General features: G+C 34.2%; 2 protein-coding genes across 5 annotated transcripts in view; one reads left to right on the forward strand and one right to left on the reverse strand.

Moving 5' to 3' along the window:
- DNAlig3 (DNA ligase 3) overlaps nucleotides 1-21,797 on the reverse strand; it is a 53,320-nt gene that overhangs the window by 23,429 nt on the left and 8,094 nt on the right. For both annotated transcript variants that reach the window (XM_018457953.1, XM_018457952.1), the window contains 2 exons: nucleotides 6,909-7,292; nucleotides 5,222-5,497 (listed from right to left, as the gene is read on the reverse strand). In XM_018457953.1, the coding sequence (XP_018313455.1) occupies nucleotides 5,222-5,497; nucleotides 6,909-7,242 (610 nt within the window). In that variant the 5' untranslated portion in view covers nucleotides 7,243-7,292. The remainder of the gene's footprint in view (nucleotides 1-5,221; nucleotides 5,498-6,908; nucleotides 7,293-21,797) is intronic.
- Nucleotides 856-20,750, forward strand: LOC108729039 (uncharacterized). Of its 3 annotated transcripts, none has more exons than XM_018457956.1 (4): nucleotides 856-1,219; nucleotides 16,202-16,392; nucleotides 17,065-17,308; nucleotides 20,453-20,750. In XM_018457956.1, exons 2-4 carry the CDS (start codon nucleotides 16,222-16,224, stop codon nucleotides 20,509-20,511), a joined length of 474 nt encoding a protein of 157 aa, XP_018313458.1. In that variant the 5' UTR covers nucleotides 856-1,219; nucleotides 16,202-16,221; the 3' UTR covers nucleotides 20,512-20,750. The 3 variants fall into 3 exon arrangements, with proteins under 3 accessions (XP_018313458.1, XP_018313456.1, XP_018313457.1); XM_018457954.1 differs by having other exon boundaries at nucleotides 857-1,219; nucleotides 17,065-17,326; XM_018457955.1 differs by lacking the exon at nucleotides 856-1,219 and adding an exon at nucleotides 13,438-13,504 and having other exon boundaries at nucleotides 17,065-17,326.

The following is a 21,797-nucleotide window of genomic DNA, read 5'->3' on the forward strand; positions in this document are numbered from 1 at the left end:
GGGATTACTTTGTCATTAGAGTTGTACTAAATTTTGCTGGACTTTATCTCAGTATTTATAGATATTTGTACATAAATTCTTTTCGCTTCAACTTTTTAAAATATAACTTCTGAGAACTATATATCCACACTGGAAAAAGAATCTGGTTGCATTAATAGAAATTTTGGTTGAAAAAATGAACGGACCAGAAAATTCTGATTTGTCCATTTTAACCAGAATCCTAATTGATGCAATCAGACTCTTTTCCCAGTGCACAAAGAAAAAAATAGCCGCGCAGACAGAAAGTTCGAGCCGAGTGTGTACAATTCCAAAGTTATAAAAAACAAATCGAAATCTTCGTTAAGCAATAAAAATAACTCACATGACGCATGTAATAGCAAAAGCAATTAAAACCTCCCTCCTCGCTTTCTCTTTCTCTCTCTTTCTCCTTGCCTAGCCGCGTTATTGTCCGGAAATGTCGTAATATCGCCTCGTGACGATTGTAACGTCGTAATATCTATCACGAATGGATATCGTAATTGCGCCGAGTTGTGAAAAACGCGATCATTCAGCCTCGTCGACGGACAACGGCGGCGAAGAATGCCGGGGCGGAATCGAGATAAAGAGCCCGCGGATTCTCGCGCGAGAAGTAAAGGTGGTGGAAACGAAGGAGGAGGGGAAGATGAGAAGGAGGAAAGAGATAAAGGAGGACACGAGGGTGAGAGAGGAGACGATAGTCTGGAGCCAAGCTGGCTAACGCGAGAAGGGGCTCGCCGTTGTCGCAGCATTCAACTGAACCATATTTGCGGAGAGGAAGAGGTTCCCCTCGCGATTGAAGGTGGGGACGTCAGAGTGCTTATAAGACACGATGATTCCGCTGCAAAAGACCGAGAATCGATAGTTTGCAAAACCGCGGGACAAGTGAGATCATTCAAGAAGCACGAAAAGGCGAAAGGAGGAGAGAGAGAGAGAGAGAGAGAGGCACAGATATATAGAGATACGCGAAAATATCCAAATGAAAGTGGACTTGGCGATGACTTAAAGTAATCGCGATCACCCGCGAATCGGACGTATATATAAGGACAGACTTATATAAAGCGACGAATCTTTCTTTGAGCTGGCGTGCTGCGGTAAGCCGAGCGATCATCAAGCAGGGAGGTTTGCAGGAAGAACAGGAATTTTTTAGCGAAGACTGATATTGGCTACGTGAAGAATCTCGTCAACCCTTGCGACAACGACAGTGAGTAGTTTTTCTGAGCTAGATACAGATCTGAAAGTATAATTTTGTTGGACCATTAAAATACAATAATTATATATGTAGGACGCTCAAACTAGTTGCTAGATAGAGACGCTATAATAAGAGACTGGTATAAGTTCTAGTTGGCTAGAAAATGGCGTTCACAGGACGATAAGTCATAGGACGCGTTCGCAACTAGGACGGAAAAGCAGAAAAAGTAGGAAAGCAGAAGCCAATCAGAATTCGGGCTGTACTATCATCCTCTTACCAGCACGACTTTTGATTGGCTTCTGCCATTCTATATCCAGCCAATCAAAAATTAGTCCATCTATGCCAGTCTCTCATTATAGTGTCTCTAATGTTAGAATGTTAAAATTTCTTCCATAGATCATCATGCTTGAAATCGCAACATTAAAAAAAATATTAAATATAAAAGTATATTTATTTGATACAAAAACCATTAATTTGATTCAAGTATCTTTTTGTTATTGAGTAAATATTTATTTACTGTAAGAAATATGTATCGAAATTTTTTGGTCCAACAAAATTATTTTCAGATCTGTATTTATAGGTTTATGAAACTTAAAGAATTACTGAGCGCTTATTGAAGGGATGATCCTGTTAGCCTACATTCTCGATTGCACTCCACTCACATCGGCCGGTGCCTAGTCGTATGTTATCAATTCTGGGTTCATTTTTCAGATGCAAAAAGAAGTTTTTTCTAAAACTTTTAAGAAAAAGAATTCTTGCATCTGAAAATGAGTTCAAAATTGAAGACATACGACTGAATTATTTTGAACTTTCTCTCTATGCCATCTGGGAAACGATCGTGAAGAATCGCTTTATGCAGAGTTTTAGTGCAAAGCAATTCGAATGGCACGCTCGTATAAAATACGGAGTTTCTCGCAAAACCTCGATGAGAGCTTTAAACGGTTTCGCGGCCTCTCTTTCTTTTCGTCCGGACGCAGATAACCCCGGTAAAAATCTTCCACTTAGCGTGCCCAGGTCCCATTCGCGCCCGCTTGGATGATTAATGGTTTCCTTGTATCCGATTCCGGATATCATATTTATTAACCGCGCGCCGCTCCGGGTCTCGCCCCTTCGCCTCTGAGAAAAGCGTGCGCGAGAAAGAGGGAGAGGAATAAGGGGAAGGGAGGCAGAAACCGCGCGAAAAGAAGACGAGGTTCTCTCGCGAGGAAGAGTGATAATAATGCGAGAAGAGGATCGTAATGGAATGAGAAATAAAGTAACGCAAAAAGCGGGGGAGCTTCGTGGCTTCGGGGTGGTGGCGGGACGAGGGTGGCGACGAGATAGACTTTGTGGTGTTTATGCGGAGAAGAGAAAAGCGCCGCATTGATATCCCCATTGATGGAATCGGCTAAATTCTGCATCAGCTCGCTCGTTCATTTCGCCCTCGTTTTCGCTTCTTCTTCGCCGCAGTCGTAACACGCGGCCTACGACATACGAAGTCCCGTGATTCATTTTTGTTTCATTCCTCTGTCTCGCGCGACTCACGTCCTGCCTTCGCATCTTTCTATTTATTCGATAAAGCAACTCACTAGACACAAGTGAGGGAGAAGGACGTATCGCGTAACAAATCACACGGAAAAAAATAATTTTGCTGAAATATGTAAAAATTTAGCTATGTGGACAGTTTGATAAGTCAGTAACTTTTAAAAGATGATTATGTTGAAAAATAAGTCGAATTTTAGTTTAAAAAAAAGTTATAAAGTCAAACCTTTCATTAAACACGGCAGATGATTTTATAATATTTTCTTAATTAATTAAAAATTGCAACACAATATAAGGAACCCGGGAAAAAATGTTATATATATATGGACATATTTTATATATAATTATATACAATTGTATATAAAATACGTCAATTTTTTATATAATTATATATGAAATATTTTTTCCCGGGAATTTATATTGGGTTGTTTGTAATCACTATTTCGTTTACTTTTTTCTGTTGAAAGAAAGAAATCAGTGTTGCAAAAGAAAGTTTATAAAAATCTCGGAAGCTTTTAGATCTTTACTGTTATCATTTTTTGTGATATCTTTAACGTTTTGCAATAGATATCGGATTATCTGCTTAAACAAGAGAACAACTTTTGATGACAACCTCGAAACGACAAGTCACTTTTGTTTTGTAATATCACTTAATTAAAGAAAGGTGTTATCGCGTGTTATGTCGATTTCGAAAGAGATACATTTTTTGCTCAAAAATAAATCCGATATCCCTATCAAATCGCACTCTTTTAATGTAAACTTGCATTTCCGGCCAAAACCGTACATCTCACGATAAGTCACGATAAGTATTAATGGCATATACAGATCAGCAAAGTGGTGTCTTTATTTAGTACTGTGTTGTGGACATGGGGGATACTTTTAATTCATGGAAACTTTCGAACATTTGCATCTCTGTATGCAGTTTATAATATTATCCTTTACTTACATATACAATTATTTCGCAAGAATAATTTTGCAGCAATACATTTTCTATTTGCGTGTCCAAAATTACAAGAAAAATGGCGCAAAAATTCTGTTTATCCTCTACTTTGTTTATCTAATAACAATATATCCATCACGTTACAATAAAGTAGGTATAAATTCTTTAGAAATCATCCTTTCTGCGGGAAAATTTAACGCGAGAATGGCAAAACAAATCTTTAATAAACATCTCCACCTTCGTAAAAATATCATAATAAGGATTCTGATTAATAAGACACTCAACGTTCGGATGGATTTATTCATTCTCCTTTATATATATTATGGAAAAGCACAATAGGCAACAATACGTACGAATCTCGTAATGCTATAGTGAGGAAAAGAGAAACTGACCGATTTTGTAAAAGATGAGACCTAAGTTTCAAAAATTTGCCAATTTATAATTTTCTGTCGACTTATTAAGATCACCTAAACGTCTCTAATCTCAAAAGTTATTGTAATCTTATTATCGAATGTACCAAATAATATAATAGGTGAAAATTCATCTGCACACATTAACCCTTATATTATAATACAAGATACAATTTGGTGCCTCATCCGTCCAAACATGGGTCACTAGAATCCGTCCGTTTTTTTTTACCTAATATTCAGAATGGTTCGAAAAATCTCTAAAAATTCGCCAACGAATTTTAAACTTTCTAGAATAAATATTGAAATTTTATTTTAAAAAATAATAAAATGTAGTATAATTTATAATTACCGAAAGACTCAAAGAAACTTGCACGAATAGAAATCGCTCGGTCACTAGTGACCGACCTTGTATGGTAAGAGTTAATAATTGTTTAATCTCGATTAAATTGTATCTCGCTATCCAGCGTCAATCATTCCCGTCGCTCGCAGTCAATATTATTAATTATTTATTAGGTTTTTATAATTTATAATCAATTGTATTAATTAACAGAATATGTACTTATACTCTTAGCGATTGACTCAATTTTTCAACTGAATTTTATTAACATGGACTCAATTTTCAACTGAATTTTATTAACAAGGATTACTAATTGCGACTATTACACACAATGAAGTTGATAACTAATTACAAGAGAGTAGGAACTATATTGTTACTGCAAACAAACGAAGATCCCATCACCTTCATTTATATCAGTGTAATTATAATTTTAGAATTATGTGTATCACAGAAACTTATTATTTTACGCAATTATAATAGAATTATGTGTATCCAACCGTTAGAAATTTAATTTATTGTGTTAATTTTTTAAATTTTGTCAACACTGAAGATGGCCTGACAAAAGGTCGAAACGTCTGAATATTTAAATATATCATTTATTGGCTCGTAGCCCTTATTATTAGTTTATGTTTATTAATTATTTACCATTTAATCATTCTCGAACAAACGTTTATAGTATACAATTTTTCTGTCGTCGAAAATCTTCGACCGGATTACATTAATTAATTTAGCGGGAGTTCGGTAGAACGTTTATTACTGTACGTATTATATCTTGATCTTGTATAACGAGGAAGGGAGGTACTTACCCCCGAGTGATCCTTTCGTAAACATCCTCTTGATAATCGCGGTCTTGTCGGTGTAGGCGTCGACGTCGGCGACGTTGCTGCATACGCGCCGAAATTCGCGAAAGGAGTCATCCTTCGACGGAACTTTGCTCTTTCCCACCTTCTGCTTATCTTTTTCTTTATCGTCTGTTGCGACCCTCTTTTGATCTGAAGTCTTCTTCGCTGTTTCTCCCGAAGAATTATTAGAGGAAGTCGCTTTACGTGGCGTTGCAGCTTTCTTCGATGCCTTAGCCGGAACTAAAAGGAGGAATTAACGCATTAAATGCTATTAATTCATTATAATACAAAGCAATAATTTCGTTTCTATAATTTTAAATTAAAATTGTGGAAAAAAATTAAAGTTATGAAATTTTAGTATTTTTTAATATGAAAAAGTTCGGCTAAACTATAATTGCCTCATTTATTAATTCTAATTTTAATTTGCTCATTTTACTTCACAAATTTTGCGTGTTTTATAATGTTTCCGTAAAAATTTGATTTGTATTTTTTGAATTTAAATGAAAAAAAATTTAACATACTTATTATCAAAATAATATTAATCGTAATAAAATTGACAAAATGCTAATAAGTCGTTCCGAAGATAAGCATCGATCAAATTTAATGTGACGAAATTTCTCAACAAATCTTCCTACGTACATTGGAAATAGTATCCACCTTCGCAAACCGATTTCTAATTACAGGATGAAATTACGCAATAGGAATAGCGCAATATAACACGTTGTAATTTTGTATCTCAATATCGATGAACTTTTCCACCCTCGAGAATGGCAATCTCGTAAATGGCTGTCTCATAAGCGTCGAGCTTCTTGAAACTTTCCGTCGCAAAGCTCGAATTGTAAGGAAGAAAATTTATTAGAAGTCGCGATAGTTTCGAAGAGGAAAGCCTTTCAATGATTTCTTCATGCAACATCGCGCAACTTCGCTTCGAGATGATGATAAAGAATATAATCAACTACGTTCGAACATTAATCGTTCCGAGAGATCTCTAGACGGAGTGACGGATCTACAGATAAGAATGAAGTTCAAGTCTTGTAAGGCACGTAGGACGTCTCAAAAAGATCAGATATTCTTTTAATCGTTCATTCTTTCAATTCGAAATTAATTTTTTCTTAACAAAAATATGTAACAGTAATTTACGAATCATATGAGATTGATAAGAAAAACTATTTGCAAACAACTGTACTGTAGGGAATCAAAGCAAACTTTTATACTTCTAGCTAATCTTATCTGCAGTTAATGGGATTTTAATTTAAGATAATATAGATATAAGAAGACGAGGGTAAAAAACGTGATGCTACATGGAAGGAACATAATTATTCTGATTGTTCAAACAGAATTATTCTTGGATCTGTATCTACACGGAAAGAACAATTTTGCTGAAAGATCTAAAAATAATTTTCTTGAAAACTTAAACTGGTTGCTAAAATATAAAATTATTTTGCAGCATTGCTCTCATCATTTTTTTATAATTTCCAAAATAATTATTTTGATGGCCCAACAAAACTATTTTCACATCTGTATCCAACAAGATTTTAAATAGCAAAATCTCTTTTCGTGTAGCTAAATTTTTAGATACTTCAGCAAAACCGTTCTCTCTGTGATGAAATAAATCGTGTAGGAAAAAGAGGTGTTTTCTCTCGATAATTACAGGATTTTTCAAATGCCTCCAGCTTGTCCAGGATGACCTTCTTGTCGTCATCGGACAATTGCTCCCAGCCCTTCACATCCTCCGCGGGATCATCGATCCTCTTTGTGCTGGCGCGTTGTTTCGCGAACGCCTCGAACAGGCAGGTGACGTGGTGCCAGGCTGGCATCAGTTTGCCGTCCGAGAAGAAGCTCGCCACATACTTGCCGATCCGTATCTCGCCCTTCTCAATCGGGCATTTGCACCTCTTGCACTTCGCGCGGCCGGTTTTCGCGCGCTCCACGGCGAACGGTTTCTCTTCCCCTTGCTGCTGTTGATCCTCATCGTCAGTCGACATGATATTCAACGCGATTGAGCGAATTTAGGCAGAACGAAGGAAACTCTATTCCTGAATAAAAGAATAATAAATAGAAAAAGTTACATGAATATTGAATCGGAATAAAATTTATTCGTTCGAATGGAATATTGAAATCAGTTCAAGTTAATATGATCCGGGTCATTAATTTATTGATTTTTTAAGAGAGAATTTATTTATGATACACGAGAAAAATACATCACACACAAATTAGAATAAGATTATTAATTTTTAAATTAGAAAAAGAGAGAGGGAGAGAGAACAAAAATGAAATTATTTTTAATTTTCAAAATAATTTCCTCGAAAATGTTTTGAAAATTAAATAGATATTAATAATCTATTTTAATCTAATGTATTTTTCTTTGAAAATAAAGCCTCATTTACCACCACCTACACCGCCACACACGTAAAGTTATAGGACGCCCCTGTGTAAATTTATGTGTATGTCGTATTAATTAGAGAGCCTCAGAGGGAGAGAGAGTGGCAAACTGGTCACGTGACTAGTTTTCTCCTATCTCTTCCATGTCTATGGAGTTTTGATAACCAATCAAAGGAAGAGCAGTTTGCCACCCTCTCTCTCTGAGGCTCTTTAATATTAATAAATACTCTGTGAGGGTTCTTGCAAGGTTTCTACACGTGGCTCTCTCTCTCTCTCTCTCCCTCCCCTCTCTTTCTCCTGATTATTGTTTTGCGCATTACAACATTCAAACCCGAGTAACTAGGGTAACAGGGATCAATTACAAATCTATCGCGAGTCCCTACACTGCCTCCCAGGTAGCTCTGTATTAATTCCGCATGCAAGCTAAGCAGCTCGTTCGTAAAGGTGGGGCGAACAAAGCGAGGGTGTAGTTGCGCAAGCAGCCGTACTACACGCTCGCAAATACCCGTGCACGTACAATGGGGTATTAGATAATAAAGCCCAAACAGACGCACGGCGCGGGATTCTCCATTGATACACGTGGATATATACATGTAGACAGCAATCGAAGTTGCTTTCATAGTCCGTTCTTATTTTAAGACAGTCTTAAGTAATGTCTTAAGACGTTAATGTAGCCCTCTGATTGGCTTACGACATCTTAAAAGATTGTACTCAAAACAGTCTTAAATATACTTAAAAATTGATTATGAATACCTAAGAGTGATCTTTATCTGACGAAAACAAAGTGGACACTAAGAGTTAACTTCAAAACTGTGCGTATTTTCTTTAATATATTTAATATATTTAATTAGTTTTGATAATTATTGGGTTGTCAGAAAAATAATGTCGCTTTTCCGTATTGCTATTAAGAGCAGCCGTAACTTCGTTAAAAATGATCAAAATTTAAATTTAAAAAAAGGGTTTTAAAACTCGAAATCTCTACTTTCGAATGGTTACTATTTTTTTTTATAATTTATGTGAGTTTTGTAATTTTTACATATAGAAAACTACGAGCTGAAAAAAATTAAAATTTTTTTTCAATTTGTAGATCTGTAGCCCCAAACAAATTTTCGACTATCTATCGTGAAAGCTTGAAGCTTTCCCTATAAAATTGTTTTTTAAAAATGTTCCTACGATTTTTTCTTCCTGAATTACTCGCGGATTAAGTAAAAAGAAACATTCTGTCTTTATTGCTCGTAAAATCATCCGTAAAAATCATCGTATCGCAATTAAAAATATAGATTCTTAAAGCTGAAACGTTCCTCTATCAAGTGGTGTAATTCCTATTTTTGTAGAATATACTGGAAAAGAAAACCACCATTTTATATAGAAAAAATACGTCACGACTTTTCCGAAAACCCAATATATATGTACGTTTCGGCTCCAGTTTGATCCTTTATTAGCAACATTAAATCTTGCTAATTATCAAAATCTAATATCTAATCAAAATTAAATGTATTAAAAAAAATACGCATCGTTTTCTGCGTCGACTCCTGACGCGTTGATTCCTCACAATGTCGAAAGCCTTCGTACAATAATCAATAATCTACACTCTACAGTTATTAAGCTCTCATTAGGAAGCAACTCAAGTACAATAATCTTCGGAGTAGCACAGGAATGCTTTAAATAGCATTTCTCTATCTCTCTAACTCTCGTCGAGAAGCCGATATCGCGAGTGGGACGATCTCGCTGCGTCTTATCTGTCGACAGATATTGGGCGATCCCGATCGTCCATCGAGGTCGATCGAGATCGAGGATGCTCGGATTTATTTACTCACAGAACTCTAAGAATTTCGTCAGACGCGAGATTTCACCCGAGGAAGAAGAGAAGAAAGGGACGGAAGGAGAAGGAGGAAGAGGAGGAGGAATCTCCTCATCGAAAATTTCGATAATACTCTTCCTCTCCGTAATCGCGTGTACTTCTCATCCCTTCCACTCTATGTTGTGATAAGGAACGATCACGAGTGTCACCGTCTGTCCAAGATGTATACATAGAAAAATACGTATTATACGCAAGTAACAATTACTTGTTTCAAGTATTTCGAAAGTTCATATATCCACAAATCTATTAAAGGGTTCATCTCAAGCGTCAAATTTATTCAAAATATATTCTGAATCCTAGTAAGTTTCATAGGTACTTCACAAAGTTACTAAATTAAAATAAATATTATAATATTCTTCGAAAAAAATAAATTCTTATTCTGAGTACGTAATAATGAGTTTTACTGAAATTTATAATAGGTACATATATTTTATAAGATTATTATCAAGAAGATTATTATTGTTTATTAAAGATAATACTTACTGTTACTTAAAAGGAAGAAAGTAAATAATCACTTTTCTCAGCAATACTGATGTTTTTCCCAGTACAGAATGTTGCTAAACGTCTAATTATAAACATTCGATCATCAGTACTGATTTGTGACCGGATTTCGTATACGCGTTTTCTCGCGATTGCGTTATATTGCCTAAAACGCCAACCTTCGTCTTCCCACGCTCGAATGCCTAAATTTCCTAGATTCAGACTTCGGAGGAGAATGTGCGCATCGAAGGCGAGCTATCCTGTCCGCTTGACGTTGGTTTGTTTTCATTGCGTCGAGATTATCGGTAGCCTTATAATGCGCGTCATTTTCCTCGTCATCATTGTAATCAATGCGTTGCGGTTAAATAAATGAAGTAAAATATTCACGAGATAGACAAAGACGGGAGTATCCGAACCGGATTCAAATAATCCCCGACTAGGGTTACCATATCTGAATCACAAAAAGAGTATATATATATATATAAACTTTTTAAAAAATAATGATAATCCGGGAGTAGAGGGGAAGGGAGTATAATTTTTTTTACATGTTAAATGCAGGTACTTAATAAAATAAAATAATTTCTAAAACATAATTTTTATTGTGAATTCTTTGTGATATAATTTTATAAATGCAAGATGTTAACTAATGACCACAAGTTTTATGACCCTAAAAGGGTTAAAAAAAATATAGCTAGTAACTCTATTCCTGATGGAGTAATAAAGACACACGAGATACGAAGATTTATTTTCATTCAACAAATACGGACGATGAGTATCATATCAATAAATTTGTTTTTTGCGAACAACGAATCGTAATACGTGGCGATATAATTCATTTTATATTTAAAGTTTTTATTCAAAATCCTTAATTCTTCAGAGATGATGGTGGATATATTGAACTCACAATCAGTATTATAAATCTGTTTATATAAAAAATGTAAAACATATAATTTTTTGTTACATCTATAAATTTGAATTATTTTTATTAAAATATACTTAGTATTAATTCTTTTTTTACGAATATTTATTTATTCTTTATATTACGTCATTTCGATCTTTAAATTAATGAGATACTTTTAATTAACATACATTAAATTGATTCTTTGAAATGAATTAGTGCCTTTTAATTAACAAGTTAAATGGCTTACAAACTCAGCGTTAATAATTGTGCTACAAATTTTTGCGTCAACTCCAGTCCAAAGGATTAATATAAGGCAATAAATTAAGGTCAAAGATAGAAATGATTTTCCATTTTGATAATTACCGCAAATGTAGGTGACTTGAGACAGTGTAGGTAACTTGGGATAGCATGTACTTTTGTTAAATTTAATCATGGAATCCATCCAGGGTAACTAAAAAAATTTTTAATTTAAACTTTCTTTAGGGACTCATATGTGTGTGTGTGAATAGATATCACGATTAAATTTAACAAAAATATATGCTGTCCCAAGTTACCTGCACTGTCCCAAGTCACCTACATTTACAGTACCCTAAAAAAAAATTGTTCATTTATAATTAGAATAATTTAATTCATCTTTATTTCTTTCGTTGAAAAACATATAATATATGTATTTGATTTAAATAATAATTCTTCAACAAAAAATAAAGACAAACTAAATTATTCTAGTCAAATGAAAAATTTTTATTTTCAATGTAGGTAATTTGCTTGTACTTTTGTACAGATCCATAACTTTTGTTTATATTAATTCTTGTATTCATTCCGCACGCAAAGTTATTAAAGGAATATTTATCAGAAGAAAAACTTTGTATGTGAAATATTTCTTATTCACGAGATACATTATCTCGTTTGGACAATAAATATGAGATAAAAATTTTTTTTCTTGTAAATCATTCATTTTCAACTATCTTATCCAAATATTTTCTTTCATATACAGAATAATGAGGAACGGATTTGTGTAAAAAAGGGAAATGCGATTCCCATGCAAAATACAAGAAAATTAATGCATGCCAAAATTTATAATAAAGTTACTGAGAGACGCTGAGTCTATAAAATTCATTTAATTTACGTTAATTAAAAAACATTGATTATGTTTTTTCAAAGAACCAAAATGACACAACTCGTACAAAGAACAAATATAAATATTACACCAAAAGTCATTTTTACCTTTATAAAATTTATCGCTTTAATTATTTTTTTAATGTTTTATTTGCTAAAGATAACAAAAAAGATTTCTCTTTTACTATTTTTTACTTTTGATCTACAAAGTCTAGAAATTGTCCTTTTATTTTTTTATTTGCGTTTATAATGTATTTAGTCAATATTAAGAATCTTTATTTTAGACCGTTTATGTGAGAACACAATCAATATTAGAAATTAAAATGCCTATAACGGTCGAAGCTGGATCTTTAATGCTTAAATAATTCAATTTTGAATTACCATATATAATGTGTATGTACTTGCATATATACCATATTTGTTGTCTTTCGAACTGCACGCCGAATTCTTTGTCCGGACTATATAAATTGAACTACTGTAGTAAACTCGCGAATTAAATTGACAAGCAATTTTAATAATTTTGATACTCAATCAGACATATTATAAAGATGTTGATATGCTGAAAAACTGTAATTAAATTTAATGCGAAAAATATATGTAATATTTAGTATTAGATGTTTCAAAATTTATTAGGAAAAAATTTAGTACTTTCAGCAAAATTTTAGTTGTGGCATTTTTTAACATAAATATTTTATTTCTACAAAATACATTTTTCTGCTATAACTATAATAACAAAAATATTTGTTTATACCAGCTAAACAATTTAGTTTGTAAAAAATTACAGTTCAATCAAATTTTTGTTATTACAGCAAAATTTTGTTCATATAGAACAAAATATTTTTCCTACTATTATTTACGTCGTAAGTAGAATTAGCAGTAATTAACTCTTAAGAAATTACCCCTTCATTCGCCCCCGAATCATCATTTTTTTTTAAGTACACATATGTACTTTTTTCTTGCGATTCAGATATGGTAACCTTAGCTGTAAGTGAAATTAAATTACAAGTCACAAATGCGATTCCACGTAAAGGAATGTTTCGCCGATTTGATTCAACAATGGAAGGAAAATCGAAAACCACTCGATGCAATAACGTCATCTTATACACAATTCCGTTCACACGATATCAGGTTTACCTTGGATTCCAAGTCAGAATTCTAAGTGCGTGACTTTAACGTCGCGGTCAAGGAGAACCGTTTGTAAACAGTAAACGTGTTTGGGGTGCATGTCACGTACGTTTGCTCTTTGACGTTTGCCGATGAAGAAACGAGGATGCACGAGGGGCGGTGGTCGCGATAGCTCTTCATCTTTTTCCGCGTCGTGTCCGACACCTACTACAGGGCGGTTAAGTGAGATCCTCCCGGAGGGCGGAAGGCGGCACACGGGTGTGGAGGAGGACACCTGCGCGGGTATAATAGAGGGTGCAACAGCCCTTCGTCGCTCATTCTACCACCGCGTGTTGTATCGTCGGCGAGATAGAGCGCGAGTTCTCGGCGAGGTTCGACCAAAGTAAGTTACGTTCGTGCGATCCCAACTGAGTCCTGGCAGGACTTCCACGCGCGCGGCATTTCCGTCTACGGCTTGCATCTCTCGGCGCGTTTGAATTAAACGGTATACCGTAAAATGGGGTGATTTTGGTCCGGATTTTAATAAAGCCCAGGTAGCATGTATGTCAAACTTAGAGTCTAAGGTGTCTTATGTTCGTTTCTATCATTGTAGATTAACTATAATCTCAGTTCAACCTACTCTTCATTCTTTTCTAATTTTTAGAACTAAGGAAAGATGAAGATTAGTTGAATTGAGATTAAAATTAAATTACATGCATTGGTAAAAACGAGCATTAATCTTTGCTGATCTGTTCGGGTTTATTTGATTCAAAATTTAATTTTTGTTCTTATTAATATTTTATTTAAAAACTCTTAAATGTTTTTTCTCTGATATTGATGATTTCATTTCTTAATGTACGTTTTTTTCTGTGAAATTTTTTACTTTTTAGAGTTTTTTATAATCATATTGAAATGATAAGATAGTGTGTGTGTGTATAGTAAATTTAAATAGATCACAGCAGAGATTTATGATGTTCTGATATTCCGATTTTAGATACGTGCATTTTTTTAATTTGGACCAAAGTTATCTTGATTGACAAGGAACCTGTCACAACCGTCCGAAACCGATTCGAATCTCTTTGAAATATTCGTTGAACACAAAAATCTAACACACACACACACACAGATATATATTTTTTTATAACGATCTAATTTCAAATTCAAAAAACAAAACAACTCCCAAAACTTCATGGTGATAGAATATTTTCAAAAACTTAGATTTTGATTAGAACACACAACAAAATTTGTTAATTAAAAGGTACAAAACATATCTCTCGGAGCGTCAATAAAGCTAATTACTACGTTATTATAATTATTTTGATGGTCCGACAAAATTATTATTAAATCTACTGTATCCAAATTTTTAGACACTTCAGCAAAACCGTCCCTTTTGTGTTCTAATAAATAAACCGCCGGATCATCTGCGTCGAACGCGAGCGAATTGGTTTCTAATCGTTTTGTTTGCGAGCGTCGCGATGCGCTCGTCCTCGCGATCAGCGAATAATAGTGCGAAATCGATCTAGAATCTATAAATAATAGTTAAAAGAGGCGCGCCGCGTCTCTCTTTCACTTTTCAGGCAGTAGCGATTGCTCCCGTTGTGGCCACCTCTTTTTGGTACATATTCATCATTATTTCGATCATCACCATTATTATGATCATCGCCATGACGCGCGACGTATCCGCGTACATCTGTCGCTATCGCTTTCCCACTATCGTCATCGTACGTGTCGCGCGATATCGCGCAATTTCGTGCCCGACAGCTTAGTCGCGGTCCCGTTCCCTCCCACTAAATTTTATTTCGTTATCACGTGACACGCAGCCCGTCACGCGATAATGCCGTATCGGTCAAGAGGATAATCCGCGATAACCCTTGGAAGACCCTCGCTCGCGGATCGTACCAAAACTCCCGCCCGGTTCCCGCCTGTTCGCCCCTATAAAGATTCGGTCCATGACGGAGCAAAAAATCAATTAGACCAATGCGAGATCATCGCCGACGAACGCCTTCTATACTTGAATCTCCCGCGCAACGTAAACGCGCGGATAACCCGCGAGAACTTTTTATCTTTCGACCGGAGATGAAAGGAACATCAGGGTGCATGTGATACAATCGTCATGATTGCGTTTTCTCTTAATTTTCTCATCCTCGCGAGATAAGGTTCGCTAACGCGGGTCTACGTGTCGAAATTCTTTCCGGTTGTATTAATAATTAAATTGTTCCTCTAAACCAGGCCTGTCCAATTTCAGTTCTAGAGGCAAAATGCAAAGCCGTAAGCAATCGACGTAAAAAAAAATCAATATAGGTAAGTTTTCAAAGACTATAAAGTATTGATACGCATCTGATTGTGAGCGACGGTGATTAACACTTTACAGTCCATGAAATCTTACTCACATTGAGTTTTTTTCACGTCGATGGCTTTGCGTTTTGACTTCGGAGCCCAAATTGGACAGGCTTGGTTTAGGTAATGACTTATTATAGAAAACCTATTAGATACATTGAGAAAAAAATTTACTAAATTTTGATAAATATTTCTTTGAATATTAGTAGCTGAATATTTATTGAATGTAAACACATATTTTTTAAAAACAGGAACCATTAATTTTTAACTATCGTTTCTTTATTTATCTAAATATTTATTTACTATAAGTAAATATTCAGTTAGTACTATTAAAAGAAATCTTTATTAAAATTTAATAAATTTTTTGTTTAGTGTTTCAAAGGAAATAAACCAATTGCTTGAATTAAATAACATTTTGTCATTTTTAACTTACATGTTAAAATGTAAAACAATCCATTTCTATGATAGTTTCAAAGTAAATAATCTATACTAACGTATACATTTAGTAAATTAGATTTCTGTAAGGGAAGGACGTTTCGAGTGACTCAAAATTAGAAAATAAAACTCTTAACTCGTAAATTATCGTAATAAACGTTTCATAATTCTTATCTAAATCATCTTTTTCTCTCTCTCGTATAATTTCTCTACCAATCGTCATTACGATCACATATTAATTCTTGTAATAACAAATGATACCTTATATATTAATTCTCCACGTTATCCTTATCTTCTGTACGAGCGCGCTTTTCTCTCGTTTCCGCAGAGAGCACGAGATACAAGGGAATGACGGAAAGAGGTAGCCGACGAGCCGCCGCTAGGATAAGCTTGTGTCTGCTGGCGGCACTCGTGCTGTCCTGTACCATAAGTGGCGACAGGGCCTACGCGCTTCCACGACCGGAACCGCTGTCGCCAGGTATCCTCTTCGGCGATCCCGCGGACGAGGCGGAGAATATCGTGAGTATATACTTTAATGCCTGGTTTTTCATTTAATTTCTGGTTAATTATAATAGTTAGGCTTAACCTGATGATAATGTAAAAATCGTATTTTTCTATCTATGATTAATCACTAAACTGATGGTTTTGTAGTGGTACCGTTAAAAGTTTTTGGTCTTTCACTACAAAACCATCAATATAGTAATTAATCGTAGCTAGAAAATTATTTTTTATATTATTGTCAAGTAAAATGAGATTAAAACCACAAGTTATATCTAATTTTTATCACAAGTTACTGATCTATTTTTTTTTACTGACATCTTTAAAAAGATAAGTCTTTATGTCTTTAAAATATACATAAAATTTTGTCAAAGTAATCCGAGTAGTTTTTGGAATTTTCGGGAAAAAACGAAACTTTTCCTTCCACCATTTATCCTTGAAACTAAGCCATTTCGGACGTTATTTATATGAAGTTTTCGTTTTAAATTAATGTGGAAGACTCCTCCGTTAAAATCCTTTAGAATATTTACAGTTAAAAAATTGACTGTGCCTTTAAAGTCCAGCATTGTCGACGGAGAATTCATTAAAGGGTTCACCTTGTATAGTGTACAAATTCCACAACAAAAATTGTATTATTAATTTAATTACTTTATATCATATTTCTCGAATCTTATTGTACTCGATCGCGCGCAGATGTTGGTGAATCGCTTGAAGCAGTTGATGGAGCAAAAGCATCGAGTAGTCGAGCAGGAACACGAGATCACTGACGAGCAGATCGAGATCCAGGCACTCCTGGAGGCGAAGGCGAGGGAGCGGGAGCGTGCGATGTTAATGGAACAACCGCCACCGGACTACTCCTCTGGAGAAGCGGAACCGGAAGCGCTGCCGGTACCCGCGGCTATGATCCACGATCATCAACATCCAGGCAAACGACAAGGTGTGAATGCAGTCAGTTGTGAGTATTTCTGACACAGTCTTTATTTTTGTTGCAAAGGGAAGATGCAGGTTTGAATCGAGGCCCACAGAATCACACTAGAACGTCATAATACTTTTGAGATACATCTTGCGTAAAAGAGGATAAAGCGAAAATTATTTATGATAATAAGTATCTATTTTTTTTTTATAGAAGAGAAATGATAAATCACGCGAATGCGAACCTTGATATACAAAAAAAATGGTTTTGCTACAGCATCTAAATATTTAGCTAGATCTGAAAATCATTTTGTTAAACTGTGTTAAGTTATCAAAATAATGATGTTAGGACTCTCAAGCATGATGAGCAATACTTTAGTGTTCTATATACGCAGAAAGTTTCTAGCAACCAGTTTGAGCATCTTACATAATTATTTTGATAATTTAACAAAATAATTTTTTAATCTGTTTTCATATCTACATTGAAAGAAAATATTGGCTACTGCAGCAAATTAGATGGTAAAATTTGGCGTAGCATTTTTAATTGGCTGCTGCAACAAATTAACAATGCCATATTCAGCTAATCTTTTCTTTCAGTGTATAATAACTAAATATTTAAGTACTTCAGCAAAATCATTCTTTCTCACTTCTGCTTAAGCACATAAATTTAATTACCAACCGTCACGAGTTAATCCACTTGCCTACTTTCTTTTTATAATTATTTGTACAATTTTATAGAAATATATGTGTATACAAAAAGAACGATTTAATTGAATATCTAAAAATTTAGTTAAATACAGGTCTGAAAATAATTTTATTGGACCATCAGAATAATTAGGACATTCAAGTTATTATAGTTAAAATGTCATAATTTTTGACAGCATTAATCATATTTTTATTTTCTACATTATTTTGATGGTCCAAAATTATTTTCAAATCCGTATCAATACTGAGACAAATATTTTGTATGAATAACCATAATTTAGCTGATATGTAAATTACAAAATTTTCTTATTTTTTTATTAAAAAATTGTGTCATCCCAATCAAAATTTGATTTAAACTAATAAAAATTTATGAAACAGAAAAATTAAGAGTATCACATCGCAAAATGGTTAAAGAAAAATATAATAAATAAAAAGCGAGAATAAAACGAGAAAGCAGGACTCACAAGAAGAATCTTACGGAAAAACGTTCTAGTAACATTGCAATATATCGGTGATATCCGTCAAGGAGATACGTTTGGGACATTCGGGATCATTTCGGCGGTATTTCCCGCGGATTTTCCGTAGCCACGTGAAATGACTCGGAATTATCGTTCCTCCCAGGATTAGTCAACTGGATCCCGAAAATTGGAAGTTTATGCCGCGCACATTTCAGGAAATCTCACGGAGAATTCTTTTTTATTTTTGGAGAAGACGGTCGAGAATATGTTCCTCTTTATTTCGGCGATAAGTGTCGGAGGGAAACTCTAGAAAATCCGAAAGATCGTTTCTCGACTATCGATAATTTCACGAATAAACTCTTCTCGACAATAAATATATGTATTACATACACGTATACATGGCAATCTGCGCCGCGTTCGATTCGATCGAAGGCGACCGATGACAATTGATTGGAGCAATTGGCGCGTGACGCCATTACATGTCTTTCGTTCTCTCTCTTGTCTCTCTTTCTCTTTCTCATGCGTGTCTTACTTGATTGATTCCTCGAAACTGATTCGAGCTCGTAAGGGGCGCAAATCGCCGATCGTAGATTTTTCATTTAAACAAGCGGTATTTTTGACAATTACGTTCGTTAAGAAAAAGAAAGCAACTTTTTGTCTTTTCATTTACAGCAGGGATAGTTTGTGATGACTAAAAATTAAGAGTGTTTATTTAAATATATAAATGCCGCTTCGAAAATATATTGATATATACGCGTGATAATAATTTTAATAGCCTTTAATTTCATTTGAAGTGAGTAGGTGTACAAATTAAGTTTTACTTTTAGTTTTAATCTTACAAAGAAAGCATTTTAAGTTCAAATATTTTCTCACCGCGGCCTCGAATGTCATTCGTTGCGTTTATAATACGTTACGTGATACAGTAGTGCAAGCAATCTAATAATAATCTAAAAAAGCATGACGACCACTTACAAAGGCTTATTAGACGTTGTATTCTTTTCGCATTTCAATTAAAAAAGAATGCGGCTGAAGCAATCGAGACAATCCGTATTGCTCCTGAATAGTGAAAACATACGACGTGTGAAAAGTGATGGAAACAATTTTGTTAAAATATGTAAAAATTAAATTAGGTAGAAAATAATTTTGTTGGACCATTAGAATAATTAATAAGAGACTCACATATAAGCATAATAAACAATGCTGCAATAAATTTTAATATTTTAGCAACTAGCTTGAACATCCTACATAATTATTTTGATGCTCCAATAAAATTTTCAGATCTGTACTTAGTTAAATTTTTAAACATTTCAATAAGATCGTTATTTTTGTAAATATATATAAATTTTAAAAAATTTAATAAATAAAAATTTTTTAAATTTAATAGGAATATGTATATATTTCTATTATAACAATTATTAAATTATAACAAATAATCATAAAAATCAGAAGGACAGTATATAGGTAGATTAATTCGTGACGTTAATAATTATATTTGTTTGCTGATAAGTACGAATACAAAAAAAGAATGGTTTTACTAAATTTTTTGCGCTAATTTCAAATTTGTTTGTGAGAAAAGCTTTTTGAATAACATGCATTAAAAAATTCCTGTACTTATCCCTTCAACAAATAATAAAATGATTCACAGGGAATACCTACTGAATTTAACATGATTTTCTACTCATTATAAAAGGCTTCAAACAAAAATAAATTATTTTAAGCAAGAAAAAGATCTCACACAATAAGCTGCTAGCAAAAATGTATGAGTTTTTTAAAAAGATCAGATATATCGGTTGGACATATCTAATCTTTTATAACAAAAAATTGGAGCCCGTAAAATAAATTTTAACCTCATTTTTAACATCAAAAAATATATAAGATTCATTTTTCTCCAAAATTATCCATTTAAAAATCATTGTCGAGTGCTATTGCTCGTTATTGGAGCGATATGGCATTCGCCGAGATGCAGCTACAACAGCGGCGAGTAACGGACGCGATTTATGTTTCAGACATGTCCCTGTGCCACTTCAAGATCTGCAACATGGGACGTAAGAGGCAATCGAAATAAATCTCCGTAAAAGGCAGTCGCGAGAAGTTCGAAACGGACGGCGGATGCGGCGAGGAGCTGAGGAGTTAGGAGGAGACCTCATTGTGCTTTAAGAAAACATTAAGTAACAGATCAATAAAAAAAAACACATCTTGCCACAATCAATTGAAAATCGAAGTGAAGAAGATAGCAACGACGAGCGGACAGTCTTTAGTTGTTTCAATGCATCTTCTCCGTCCGACATCTTTTCATTTAAAAAAAGAAAGAAAGAAATCGGAAGTTTGTCGTCTCTAAAATCGAGTTGTTCCTGAATTAAAACTAAATTCAATAAAAATATTCAATAATTGAGTCCATTAAAAAAATTTACTTAAATTTATTAAATATTTGTTTAAATAGTACTAACGAATTAAGTATTTACTTATTTTTTATTAAATATTTACTCAATAAAAAATGATAAATCAAATTAATAATTCTTGTACTAAATAAGTATATAAATATTTACTTAATACCTAAATATTTAGTTAGTATTATATTAGTATTACAAATAAATATTTATTAACACTGAGTAAATTTTTTTTTAGTATATAAACAAAAATACTCAATTATTCTTTTCTATCGAAAGGTATGATAAAAAAAATATAAAAGCAGAGAAAGAGATTTGCGATGAGAAAAACGTAATACATCGTTACAGAAAAATTATATCGCTCCTCCTTGCTATCTCTTCGAGACAATGATGTTACCAGTATTACACGCATATACACACGTCACGTTGGATCTATACGTGCGGAAAAGTTACAGCGCGAAAAGCGTGAATCACGCGAATCGCTAGACGAGCGCTTTCATTAACGAATGTCGAGCCTCATCAAGTCCCTCCCCCTTCCCGTTTGTAATCAAGCATCGCCGGACAAAACAACGTGCGTGTGTAGAAAAAAACTAACGTAAAAGAAAAATAAAATAAAACGTTATACTCGTTCGAATTAATGTCGAAACCGTCCTCGGCCGCCGGATGAAGGCACACCGTCCGACTGGTTCGGACGAGAGCTGCGCGAGCTGCCCGACTACGGTTGTCTGAAACTACTTACTGAGATTATCGAAAGATCAACGACGAGGTACAATTAAGTAAGAATTCGCTCCGAGAACGCGAGAGATGCACGATCCAGGACTGTGTACTCTCTAAGTTCTTTGGAGTGGAATCTCACTCTAAAGAATAAAAATTGAACCAGTCTTGAGAAAGGGCTTGTTATTAAAAATGGAACGAAAAATTCCAAGAGAAAATAGGATGAGATAAAAGTAGAGAAAGTAGCAAA

The sequence above is a fragment of the Mycetomoellerius zeteki genome, unplaced genomic scaffold, assembly GCF_001594055.1.
Source record: "Mycetomoellerius zeteki isolate Tzet28-1 unplaced genomic scaffold, Tzet1.0 scaffold698, whole genome shotgun sequence".
Lineage (NCBI taxonomy): Eukaryota > Metazoa > Arthropoda > Insecta > Hymenoptera > Formicidae > Mycetomoellerius > Mycetomoellerius zeteki.

What these genes read in the sequence shown, in the direction of transcription:
- LOC108729039 (XM_018457954.1), top strand. Translation starts at nt 16,222, where the DNA reads ATGACGGAAAGAGGTAGCCGACGAGCCGCCGCTAGGATAAGCTTGTGT. An exon ending in CGGACGAGGCGGAGAATATC is followed by an intron (nt 16,393 to 17,064) that starts GTGAGTATATAC and finishes GATCGCGCGCAG; the next exon opens with ATGTTGGTGAATCGCTTGAA. An exon ending in AGGTGTGAATGCAGTCAGTT is followed by an intron (nt 17,327 to 20,452) that starts GTGAGTATTTCT and finishes TTTATGTTTCAG; the next exon opens with ACATGTCCCTGTGCCACTTC.